Source organism: Haliotis asinina, chromosome 9 (assembly GCF_037392515.1).
Source record: "Haliotis asinina isolate JCU_RB_2024 chromosome 9, JCU_Hal_asi_v2, whole genome shotgun sequence".
In the NCBI taxonomy this organism is placed as follows: domain Eukaryota; kingdom Metazoa; phylum Mollusca; class Gastropoda; order Lepetellida; family Haliotidae; genus Haliotis; species Haliotis asinina.
In genome coordinates, this window is record NC_090288.1 from 61,876,552 (window position 1) to 61,890,651 (window position 14,100).

The 14,100-nt window shown below is 37.8% G+C and overlaps 1 protein-coding gene across 1 annotated transcript; it reads right to left on the reverse strand.

Annotated features, from left to right (window-relative positions):
* Positions 1 to 5,073: 5,073 nt before the first annotated feature.
* Positions 5,074 to 13,947, reverse strand: LOC137296099 (ras-related protein Rab-7a). Its single transcript, XM_067827774.1, has 5 exons — positions 13,841 to 13,947; positions 8,075 to 8,143; positions 7,469 to 7,595; positions 6,705 to 6,923; positions 5,074 to 6,201 (listed from the first exon to the last, which is right to left on the reverse strand). Exons 2-5 carry the CDS (start codon positions 8,125 to 8,127, stop codon positions 5,983 to 5,985), a joined length of 618 nt encoding a protein of 205 aa, XP_067683875.1. The 5' UTR covers positions 8,128 to 8,143; positions 13,841 to 13,947; the 3' UTR covers positions 5,074 to 5,982.
* Positions 13,948 to 14,100: the final 153 nt, after the last annotated feature.

Consider the following 14,100-nt stretch of genomic DNA (forward strand, 5'->3'; position numbering starts at 1 on the left):
TTTATTACATGAATCTGTTAATTAGTATTGTACGCGTGAAATGGTTATGGATGTGAATATTTGTGGATCATCTTTGATAACTGTTGAAAGACCTTCAGAGTTGAGTAATTGTTACAAAAATCATTACATTGCAAATATTACCCGCTACATTTACAGATTTCCGTCAAATCTATGTCCACCAAGAATATTCAAAATTTGTTTCAGTATCTTTATGATGGGTGAGGATTTCCTAAGTACACTGATGTCATCATTGAGACAGTGAACAAAGCAGAAACAATACAAGTTTTGACCTTTGGCTGTGTGTACCATCAAACACTTCATCCCAAGTAGGGGCTGTGGTGTAGCCTAATGGTTATAGCATCCACCTGTCATGCTGTAGACTCAGGTTCGATTCCCCAAATGGGTACCATAATGAACACAGCAAAAAACCATTCTCACTCACTTATCCCAATAATGTCTAATTTATTAACAATAATTATTTGTTTCCATAAACATACGTTCATCATCAGCATGATCAGTGTGTCAGGACTGTTGACATGCTCATCATAGTACCAAAAATTGAATAATTGAATTCATTTTCAATATGTACAAGATTTTACATGATCAGGCAACTGGTTACAATCCTCAGCATCATTACCATACCGATCAATCATTCAAAATAATTGGTTAGCCTTATCTATCAAACATTGCTGGTTCTGGCTGTTAATGCACAAAACAATGAAGAAAAAGCACATAGTTCTTTGGGGGATGTCAGGTGGTTCAAATTGCATTTACAAATTTCACATCTTAAAGGATGACTAGTATATTAGGGACATAAATTTACTGGAGCTTTTATGATAAAGTAAAATATGACTTGGAATGAGCTTGTAGTGCTGCATGAAATGTAACAAACATAAACAATCTTGTGGAAAATATTGTTAACGCAAACAAGTGCTCCAAAATTGTGTTTGATTATGAGAAAACAATTGATTGCTTCCTTGTTTAGTCTCTGCGAGCAGTCTGGGATTATTTTTCAATTAATCTGAAAACCACTAAAGTATACAGGGAATGACAGGACCACTTATGAAGCCGAGTGATGCTATTGTTGTGAATATAGTATGAACCTGTCATTTCTGAGGGCCATAGAATCTACTCCCCAAGAAATGGATTTCCAGTAATACATGTATCTGCTTTCCATTTCATTTTCTTTTCTTGCAAGCTAAATTTCAAAATTGAAGAGAAAAAGAAATGATTATTTAATAGCATAGTGCCAATGAATTTAACTAGTTTCCATTGTTTGATGAGGGATTCAACCAACTACAGATCTTTATTCCTCAATATAAACCTGAAGTGTGCTTCTCACTATATATTAGGTCATCTCTTGTATTCCCAGAATAACTTCATTTGAGATTTTTGTATTGCAGGGACTAATTTTACATTTCGCTAGAAACACCTCTTCCCAGATTTTACTTTTTGCTAGAAAGACCTCTTCCCAGGTTTTACTTTTCATTAGTAAAACCTCTTTCCAGGTTTTAAATAAACTGCTTTCAAGTTGGAACTGCAACTCACAAATGTGTAGGCAGACCCTCTACCACACAGACACCAGGTCCGTCTGAAAAATTGGTTTGAATTATCTATTTACAGTTACTGTCATTAAACTGATTTTACATACGCTTCAGTTACTGTTATGAAGCATCATTAAATTATCATCTACATTGTAATTATCCATCACTTACAGTAAGTGTGTTAGAGAAAACACTTCTCGTCTGTTTTGGTAGACAATGTAAAACAATCGGGTTCAGGACATTCCTCTACCTCCTGTTTTACATTGTCTACCAAAACCTCGTTGATTTCTCACTATTCTTAGTACGAAATAGTGTTTGATTCCTCATTCTTACAGCAGATGGAGTTTTATTCCTAATGCACAATGTATAAGCAGTTTTGTTACACAGGAACACAATGTGGAGTTATGTCCCCACAGTATGTGGAGCTATATTCTGATGAACACAACAGAGGGAGCTCAATTCCTTATGAGAAAACTCTGGGTAGTCTTAGTCCCTATGTACAGTGTGCAGTCATGTCTCCCCAAACACAGTATGTGGGTGGAGTTCTGTTCCTCATGAAAACTGCATGAGCAGTTTATTTCCCTCGTGCACATTATATGGCTTTTTCTTCCTCATAAGTTAAATAAATGTGACTTTTGGCTGGACCTAGGTTGGAGTCAATATGCTATTCTGTCGACAGTCACGTGACCGCCTCTAGACCAATCAGGTAGCCAGAAATATATGCTTATATAATATGTAATTTTGTTTCGAAATTACTGAATCCAGGAGAAAGATGGTATCAGTTAACAGTTCAGGTTACAGCAAGTCCTCTTTGTTTTTTCCAGTTGAAATGTTTTTGTGAAGATGAGGTATTATAATTTTTTAACTGGACACCTGACATTTGTGCTGCAATGATAGGTTGAACAGCAGCTAAAGTGGAGGGTCCAGGTCTGACGACCCAGCAACAGAGATTTCTTGAGCCCATTATGGAAAACAGAAAATTCAAGTGGACATTTTTTCAGTATTGTAGAGGACAAAATGTGGTGCCCCCGCCCCACAACCTACAAAGCTGTAGTACATGTGAACAAATTGTAAGGGATAAAATGCCAGCAGTGGAATACAATACCTTGACCCACAGCACAAGACAAAGAGTTATGAACATCAGCTTTATTTAGAGTTTACATATTGACTGAAGACTGGAAGCATCCATTGTTGTGCTTGAAGGTAGGAAGACATCAGAGAGAAAGCAAAGAGAATTTAAAATCATATATACAAAAATTATTTTGACTGCTGCCATGACATCTTGTCAAGTATTTGTATTATCAACTATAGCATAACTCCCCAATGGATTGTCATGTCGACGTCAGAGGCAACAGAGAGGCTTATACAGTTGCAAAGCTGGCAGCAGCCAGTGGGCTAGTGCGGGAAGGGACTCCACCATGCTCCTTACTAACAAGCAAAATTCGCCAACAACTCACCAGACAAAGGGAGATAAAACTGGGCAAAACAACCTTCACCAAACGAATGCAGATATAAGAATCCTCGGAGACAGTACCAGGTGACAATATAAGACCAAGGCTGAATGACTTCCTTTGCCAGCAATATCTGCATAGATTCAAGCAGACTATGGACATAGATTATCCTGGATTCAAGTTAGCAGACAATCTGACCTGCAACACATTTCCTGCGAATTGTTCTCTTCTACTAATTCCTTACCACATAATGTCAATATACCAGCCACTTATCATTTTAGAGAGAAGATATAATCTGCAAAACATGAAATTACTGAGACTACTCTTTCTCAATAAAGTAATACCTTTCCAAGCTGAGGTTCATCCAGGATCTGAACACACTCTGTTGCCTTTCACTGCCTGACTAGGAAAATGTAATCGCAAATACATGTTACAATAGACCACTTCTAAAATGGTGTGGTGTATTCATAGTAATAATTTGTTTTGTGTGTAATAAGCGCAGATTCAGTGGCAGAAAGATGAGTATATGGATGACTTCTCTATTGTATAACATGACTTTTCTAGCCTTCTTTCTTCAGGTGTCTGATTGGAATGATTCAGTGTTAGAAAGATGAGCAATGTAATTTGATTCTGTCACAGTAAAAATCTGGGCCTCCTTCCACACTAAGATGATTGTAAGTCATTAAGGTAACCTTAGTGCAATGTTAATGAGTGGGAGTTAAGGTTAGCCTCAGTAAAGGTTGCTTTGTGAAAGCAGCGGCTGGTTTACAATCACCTGCAGTGCAAACTGCAGCAATCTCCATGGTGATAGCTTTACCTCACCCAAGCATCTTCTCCTGTGGAAGCCAGTTTACAGATACAGCTCATGAAAATCATATCAGATCACAATACGCTGGTCATCTCCAAGCCCTATCCAATTTCAGTTCCACCACACAAGGGTGGCAATGCTGTCCAGTAAGGTGATTTTATTGAATGATTTTATTGTCTTCAGCAGGACCAGGGGGTCACATTAAGAAACTTGGTTGATGCTTGTCATTGTTTCCAACTGCATAGAATGCTGCTCATTGAAGTGCCACTGTCCATGTGAAGAAAGCAAGTCAAATGAAGGAACAACATGGATAAGTGCTGCCACAAGCTGAATACACGACACCTCCTCACTGCAGATGACACATCTCTAGCAATTGTAAAGCTGAGTACAGAGGACACCAGTGAGCACTGTAGAACAGAAGTGATGTTTTCTGTAGCTGGTCCTGAGGATGGGGTGGTCTACTTAAAATGATTGAAGTGCTTTCTCCGGCTCAGCTAAGATCTCAGGAAATTCCGTTTCTGGTCATGTCAGAGTGGCTTTCATCCCATTAATCCGAGTTTCACTTACTTAAACATTTGAAAGTCAATAAGCTTCCAAGCTTCTCACAACTTCATGGTCTATTTTTCACACTAATATGATAAACTTGACACTTTTCATAACCCATTGTGAGTATTAACAATCTCAACTACCCACCTGTCAGAATGTTCCTTCTGTTTCAGTTAATAAGTTCTTGCAAGTGAACAATATGGTGTCAAAATGTATTTTAAAGCATAGTCTGGAATGAAATCCACATTTTGAAACCAGCTCTGTGGCGCTCAAGAAAATGAATGTTGCCCTTTGACTGGGTAATGTCAGCTTTGTGTTTGCCTTTCCACTGGTCTGTTAAAACTTAAATCAGGACTCCTATCGTCTATTTGAAGTGGTAGCAAGCACTAAGATGTGACAGTGATGTGGCTGCCAGTCAACTTATGCTTAGTATTGTACATTACACTGCCATACTGAGTCTTACAAACCCTAGTAGATGGACACATCAGCTAACATTTTGAATTGACTAATCAGAACAGAGCTTACCAAATCAGGAAAGTAACTTTCACACATACCATTTGAACTTTTACTTCGAAAACTCAAACCTCTACTAGAATTTTTCAGACTCAGTATAGCAGTGCAACGAATAATAGAAAGGCCAAGTTTACTTAGGCTGATGAGGCTGCCTCATGGACTGCATGATACACTCCACATTACCACTGAAAACACCACAAACACACTCACAGATGTAGAAAGGTTTCCTTTATTTTGAATGTAGTAAACTATCAACAAAAGAGAAAGAAGAGTTGGGGAGTTATGTAAAGAGACTGATAAGTCAACTGGCTGACCATGATATAGTGTGTTTTGTGATGCATCCAGCAGACGGTTCTCCAGCTAAAAGAAGGGGGGTAACTCTAACCAAAGCTCACAGATATTGAAGGAAAATGTACAACTGGTCATGCGGCATTGTCTTACAAATGAAGCAGCAAAATAAATACATATGATACATAAAATTTCTCTACATTCAATAATCCTACCTATATAATCACATTGCATGTACAACATGGAAAATATTTCTATATTTTCTCATTGCCTTGCCCCAAGCCAATCCATAACAGGAATGGTTAGTGGCAGCCTTGACTTTGATGTAAAACATGCAGATAAGCAATTTTATCAATGGATGATTTGTACAGTTCCGTTTTAGTCAACAGAGTGTCATTATTAAAATCACTGAAACGTGCAAGATGACAGTCATGTCACATTCGGAGGTATCATAAGCATTTCCATACACATTTACTCATATGCACATAGGCCGAAACCACCTCACAGAAACATGTGAAGCCATTTCCACAGGACACAATAGTGCGCAGTATTGTCAAAGTTACATTTCTCTTGTTGATCGGAAATACTCAAGTAGAATTGGGGGATTAAATAATATATATATATATATATTTCCTAAATGATAAAATTCTTTGACAATTCCAACTAAAGTATTTCTGAAATCTGGACAAGAGAGAGAGAACTTTGACAGTTGGTCAGTAGTCCCGTTGTGTTGGGCTGTATGGTACCTCGGCAACCAACATTACTATCCTGTAGCTGGCCGGCTGACCGAGCCACCGAGTATCGAATCAAGTCACTAGATTGCCAGTTGTTATTAACATCCACATCCTTCCCTCGGTTTGTTCTGTTCTTTTGTTAACACGATCTGGTCGGGGAACTCGTTGTATAGCTCCACCTCAGACTCCTGCATCAGAGCGTTTTTGGCCACTGTCTGGAATGCCTGTTCCACGTTGATAGCCTCCTTTGCACTTGTCTCAAAATATGGTATGTCATTCTTGCTGCTGCACCAGCTCTGGGCCCTTTTTGCTGACACCTGAAATTCAATATAACACTATAAAGATGCCTTAACCAGAAGCACCAACACCAATACAAATATTCATTTAAAGATTGCATGAATACTACCCAAGTGACTGTCTCTCCTTAACATGTATCGAAGTAATACTGCAGGTTCAATAATCATGCAATGCCAACTATTACTTTACAGATCTCTCCTTAGGCAAAAAGTGAAGTGGATGGTGTGGGAATAACCACCACTTTGTACAGTATGAAGATAGTATAACTGTGTATCAGCTTAATGTTGGTGGAAATCCTGATTACCCCTCTAAAGACAGTATACTACAAGCACAGGCACTGTGCTGACCCACACAAAAACATGATAAGGGAGAACCAGAATTTGAAGCTACAATCACACATTTCTGGCATGCCCAAGGGACTTATGTTTCCTTCAAAATTCTGAAGTACTGGTACTCTATGGATTGAAGGAAGTTTATACCAAAAGATCAATGGTCATCCATTTCTCGGGCCCCATGAACTCACCGCTCTGTTTTCCAAGTCTATCTTGTTGCCAATGACTACAAAGGGGAAGTGCTCTGGGTCACGTGGACTTGCTTGTATGAGGAACTCATCTCGCCAGCCATCCAGATTCTTGAACGTGTTTGGCATGGTGACATCGAAGACCAGCACACAGCAGTCAGCGCCGCGGTAAAACGCTACCCCTAAGCTCTGGAACCTCTCTTGACCAGCTGTGTCCCATATCTACAGCAAAGACAAGCAGACATTGTGTGGAGCATAGGCTAATCCAGTAACACAACAAGCTAGAGTAAGTTTATTTTCCTCCACCCTGACAGGAGATATCTTATATATCAGTTCCTCATGACCTACCTATTTATGCAACCTCACAGTCTGTCTGCTTATTTCTATATGTCTCCAATTTCCTACTTTCAGTTTAATAATTACTATTTTCCCTTCCTACCTGCCTCAAATCCCATTCAACTGCATCAAATCCCATTTCCCTGCATCCCATTTAATCAACACTATATACGTTACAGATCATTTCTGCCAGATGCTCACTGACTTGCTTTAATGCAACCTACAATCACATTTTGTTGCATCAAACTTATGAATGTCTTAAAAGAAACATTTGGTCTTTTATATGCCTTCCTTATTCATCATTTATAATTGTGTCACTACTTGAACAACTGAGAATTTACTTAGGTCCCTCAAACTGCTTGATTGTTCCTGCATCTCATTTATATCAACACATTTCTAAACCCACCTGCAGTCCATGTAGGTTGACTTACCTGCATTGTGACCAGCCTATCATCCACCATCACCTCCTTTGTCAGAAAGTCAGCTCCAATTGTCGCCTTGTACTGGTTACTGAATTTTTTGTTGACATACTGATTCATGAGTGATGTCTTGCCAACACTGAAAGAAACAGCACAAAAAATTGTTATCAGAGTTAAAAGAAAATGAATGTGCCAGTTTATTATCACACTGCAGTTTGTTAATAATTAAGTCTGGACCAGACAATCTAGTGATTAACAACATGAGCTGTGTCAGCTAAGATAGCAAGAATAACCATCTAATCCTGTTAGTAACCACTTACAGTGAGTGAGTTTAGTTTAACTGCAGCTATATGACTGCTGTCTATATAATCAAGTCTGGACCAGACAGTCCACTGATCAACAGCATGAACATCAATCTGCGCAATTTGGGAACTAATGACATTCGTCAACCAGTCACCGAGTCTGAGCACCCAAGCATGGGTTACTGAAGATCAATTCTGACCCGGATCTGTTCAAACAAGGACCCTTTCAGGTCACTCATAATGATGATGAACCAAGAGCCACCACTGACAATGCCTCACCCTCCCAATGTTAATTGTTGACACAAATAATACTGACCCGCTATCCCCTAGGATGATAACCTTAAGGAGAACCTTCTTTCGGGAAGTCATTTTGGTATGGGGCTACCTGAAAAATATAGAAAAATAGGTGATGTTTTATACATAGATATGCCTCAGCCAAACAACTCACTAATTAAAAGTGATATTTTAAAACTTTCAAACACAACCAGTACAAATCTGGCAATCATCGGAGAACAATCTGATCCTATGTATTTGGAGCCATCCAGAACTTGGTAAGTGGCCACCCCAGTGGCTGGAGTTGTATGTAACATCACTAAAGCCATCATAATACACGGAAACAGGAAAAAATAATGTACAACAGAGCATGTAGCCCTATTTGATGAAGACTGACTGTATCATCTTAGTCATTGTTTGATAGCTTCAAAGTGAGTATTGATAGAGATTCAAGCTTTTTCAGATTCTTTCTAGTTTGAGGTCACATCTTCTCTTGGCAACTTTATCACAAATTACATGAAATACCATGTTTGCTACTATATAAACTCATAGCTCACACACACCAAAGAAGGTGGGTATGAGAGACTAACTTGACAGAATTTTATTTTTTAATGAAAACGAATATCAGGAATAAATTATTAAATGTTGAATATATTTCTCATTTGTCAAAAAATACATAGGACGGTACAGGAAATGGTATAATGATTAACACTACTGCAGAGGATAACAGATACAACAATGTCTCTGCAAGCATCTCCAATACACGTAGTATGAGAACACACAATTAGCAAATGACACATCTCAATACTGGGTCCACCTTGCACAGTCATGCAAGCCTGCAGTCTTCCAGACATTGATAGCCACAATCTACTTGTGGAAAAGCTCTCCAGTGAAACTACAAAGCTTGTGTCAATGCTGCTACAGTTTGTAGAGGATTCAACTGATGTCTCACACAGCACCCCTGATCATCCCACAAATGTTCAATAGGATTAAAATTAGGTGATCATGGCGACCAGTTCAAGACATCCACATTGTTCTGATGCGAAAAGTCATGTGTTATCCTAGCTGGATGTGGTCTGGCATTGTCTTGTTGGAACAGGTGGCAATGTCCATGATGTCCTATCAATGGCAGAAGCACTGGTTGCAACATGTTGTCAATGTAATGTTGCACTTCAGATTCCCTTGAAGAACTAGTCAGAGCAGAATGCTCTTGAGTGCATTTGAGATGTCACTTCCCTGTCTTTTAAAAACATGGGATTCAAATCTTAACATCAGAGCTGTGCATTTCTTAACCATATGTTTTCACCATACTGGAGTTTTGGAAACAGCAAAAATCTAATAAATGGACTAAGAGTAGAAAGTCCAATATGCATTTTTTAGCCTCTCAGAATACTTGCGCTTAGAATATTTTTCATGTAAATTTAGTGTTATTATATGGATTATTATTGGAGCAAACAGAATGTTACAACACATACAGACACACACAGACACATACACACGTTCAATGTGTCACAATGAAATTAGCTACCAATCACAACTCTTTGTATCATAATTGGCAATTTTAGTATGGTGGGCATCACAGTCTCTGACTGCGAAATAAGTTCACATTATAAACATTGTGATTAACTATGCATCACCAACCTCCATTAATACTGAGATAATTCATTCCTATTCATTGCTCTGAGAAAGATTATTGATCATGACTTAATTTCTCATAAAAAAACAGTCACATTGTTAATGTACATGCAGGAACTAATTCTTCAATATTTTCATGACCATTATGGTAGCACAAAATATAGTGAAAAGACAAGGTGATTCGTCATATCCTATTGACAGCTTTGTATTCACACTGACTAAATTTGTTAATGACTTTATTTGATTAAGCATGGGCAAAAACATATGACTGAGGAATCCATCTTCAGGAACTCAACTTTCAAAAAAGCTGATTTTTTTCATACCTCAAAGAGAACCTGTTTTTTTAATTAAATTAACATCTAACCAATTCATTATGCATTATTCCAGTAATATGAAGGCACTTTGCACATAACAGAACCTGGATCAGACAACTGTCATCATAACTATATAATCTACACAATCTGAATGGCATGACAACTGAGTTGCAGATTGACCACCGGATTGTAAGTGAAATCCTGATTACCAAATCTAACTTAGAACCTCCAAGCGCTAAAACCACTTATTTCACTTTACTTACCATTTCAGTATATGTTTAGTACAGAAGAAATATTAACTGGTCAAAGTACCTAACAGTACTGTACGCAAATCAACAGAGACTGGTTTCTGACAAGAACACTTAAAGGTCACATGCAATGTAAAATGCAACTTTGCAGATTCTGATACCTTTCGATACGCAGTTACCGAAACAAATCATCAAAAACGTCAATTCAACCTATATAGTTGGAAAAAAAAAGCGCTGAAAAAAAACCTGCAAAATCAGGGTTCAAACGATTCACTAATTTTCCCCCTGCGCTGGGAGAAAAAATGGTTTCAACAGATATGCTGCGCTGTGCTCATAACGCATGCGCAGGAAGTAGGTTTGAGCAGCTTACAGTACGCCTGCCCAGAGTATGAGTTCGAGTGCAGTAGTCTAATCTTGGTTGTGTACTTAAATAAGTAAATAATCTACTCGTTACATAAAAAAGCCACGTTGATTGTGATAAGCAGACTCTGTCACAGAGAAAACACAATGTCTGGTTTATTGACATCTCTATTCATACCTGCCTGTCTGCTGATAACAATATGCAATACACATTTTCAATTACTGACCATTTACAATTTGAAATTAACACCTATCAGGCTTACAAGCCATAAACAAAGAGCCGGCTAAGCGTATCGGCAAATGAACCAGTGGCCAATGAAAAAGCCCAGTTACACTTAACTACACACTCAGCGGTACTGACTGGGTTCAGATTCGCAGCTGCTTCATTTCAAGGGAGGTAAACCCAAGGACATAATAACTTTTGATTTGCAATTATACACTCGTAGTTCTGTTTATTTGGGGTTTTTTCACATTCACCAAGGCATTTCATATATCATGAACAAGTGATAACTGTGTTTTAATTATGTTTGATCTTTTGGTTGTATGTCACCTTTAAACATCTACAACAACAGTAACTACAACAGCGAGGAGTGCAAGGCCTCTAAAACTTAACAACATATGGGGACACTACAAGGGTTGATACCATCAAACAGGTCAGTGCCAGACACTTGATCCAACCTAACTGCCTCTTACAAGAAGTTAGGAAGCTGACAAACTTTTCCTGAAACAGATCTGATCATAATTAAAATTATGTCTGAAGATCGTCCTCAATGACAGGGATGACAGTATGATCACTGTTTTCAAACACAATGAAAACACGGACAAAGTGAGTGCAAAGGTCACATGCATGTTTAATGATGCTAACAACGTTCTCTCATGTACTGGATGAAGTCTCGGTTTGTTTTTCACAAAAATAACCTCTACTGAACTACGATAAATTCTGTTCCCAGATAAATGGAGAAAAGAAACATCGAACAGTTTTAATTATGTCTATTAATGTTTTGTCTTCCTCCAACAGGAGCTCCTTTCAATTAATATGCAGCTGTGTAACATGTACCTAAATTAATATAAAACTGTGTAATATGTACCTAAATTAATATGAAGCTGTTCAATATGTACTTTTTGTCTAAAAATAAATATGTGAACAACAATCATCACAATATGTCAATCCAAAACATTTAATAAATGGGGCATCTCTTGTTCACATCAAATACGAAACCACAAACCATGTGTTTCACTGATCATGATAATTGACAATTTTAAACCTATAAGGATGTCTAGAAAGATTGATTATCAGAAACACTGTTGATTGGAAAATAAATGATTATCAATATGACATTTGTGTCATCAATAACACTGAACATAAATGTTTGTGATGAAATAAGGTTTTCCTTTACTCACACAATACACAAATTAGATCTTTGTTCATGGACTGCTTATTATGAATGGGTTTAGGGGTCTACAACCAAAGGTCACCAGTCACCACTGACGTGAAACATATCAGTTTCTTTCAGATCTGGGGCTCTTTTTCTCGCAGCATCCTTTACTGAGGTTAACTTTAATTCATATTCTTTATCACTGCACTGAAGTTACCTTAACTGTGGTTTTAAGTACCATGGGAAACTTGGGAGAGATCTTGTTTATCAACTTAAAATATGTCTTCCATCTAACGAATTTTTTAAACAGTGCCTTGAATGTGACAAGAACAGCTTTTCAGTGTCAAAGGAAAGGAGTTCAGTGATATATCATTTGATTGTAACATCATGAAATCTGATGACATCACTATCTGCAAAGCATTGTGGGGTAATTTCAATTCATGAAAGCAATATCTCTCGGGAAAGCTTGTTTGGATGATCAAAAGTTTATTACTCATGTGGCAAAACCTGACCACTGTCATAAAGATTCATATGTATATATTACATGTGCTCACATGCACATATCACTTTTGCCTAGCAACCATTGTTTCTGTATTTCATTGTCTGTGATGTCATTAAACAACTGAATAATAAAGATGGCTGTCACACTTGCTAACTGTGTATTACCGCTCAACTGTATATGAATAAAATGGACAATAAAGAAACTGACTTCAAACGACACTCATGCAAAATCATGCATAGCCTGAGTTCATTACCTTAAGGCTTATGACACACTAGCTCATGAGATAATCTCACTTTTCATCAGTTCAGCTGTAGTACAGTAATAACGATAATATAGATACTTCCATAGCGAGTGGAAGTGAGTTCCTCAATGACTTACTGACAAACTGGAAATGCGGAACACCAAGAGTTTGTAAAACTGGATGTTAGAAGCACATAGTCACTTGATCCAAAAGAGCAGAGACAGCTTTTAGCTTGTGATCAATATTAAGAAAGAAGTGGGAAGCTGTTATGAACATGATGAAAGTGCATCTACAAGCTCAAGTAACTTGAGCCAGTGAACTTAAGAAATTATAGGAGAGAGATTATGTACATCTTTCTGCCTTGTCATTCTCTGTCAGATAACATTAAAACTGCAATATTTCACCCAAGCATGTGTATCTGCCTATGTCTGCAGGAACTGCTGTGTTATCTAATAATGAACATTGACATGAAGTACAGTTAACGTCATCCAAGTATTAAGTAAGTATGGCACCATGCTATTTATGAAATGGACTGACACGATCTTAATTGTCTTGTCTACCATACAGTCTTCTGTTTTGTCCTTGTTTTGATGTTTCAGCATCAATTCTAGAAATCACATGACGACGCTCTTGCTGATCTTGTTTGACATAAACACCAGAACTAACACATTTTGACAATCTTATCACGATGCATTATCGAAACCAAAATCAATATCTACGCTCTGACTCTGGTAAGTATGTGATTGGCACAATTTTTTTTTCTCATCAAACAACGCATAATGTAGGCCACATCCACTTGGGTGAGCAATGAGCAGTCTGTTGAAAGGAGTCACAGGAGTCGTATTTGAAAAGAATGAACCCAAACTCCTTGATGACTATTAAAAATAACCAGATAAAATTCAAAGCGAGACATGATTTGCCAATTTGAGTGGTCACCTCTGGTGACAGGTTAGCATACCCAACTCATATCAGAAACAGTACATTCCGTGGTGCACAAGCCTGTATCAAAACCTCCCACTTTTTAAATCAAACACTAAATCGCAAAATGTACAAATAGAGAAGTGACTTTGCTCATTTTCAAAATAATAACTAAACCATCACAAACTACTCTGTCCATTAAACAACGCTCTTACCACAAGATCTCCGCAGTGTAATTTAGATCAGAACTTCATCCACAGAAATAAACACCCTCCACAAAATGGCGAGAAGTCTCGTGATCATTTACGTCATTTACCCACAACTCCGTTATACACTACATTCATACGACATGTCCTATAGTACAGTCACCACCACGAGTTATCTATTGATTCCATTGTATGATACGGTGGCAAAAATTGAAACACGACGTAGATGAAGTGGTAAACGTATACATGATGAGCGAGATCATAGCCAA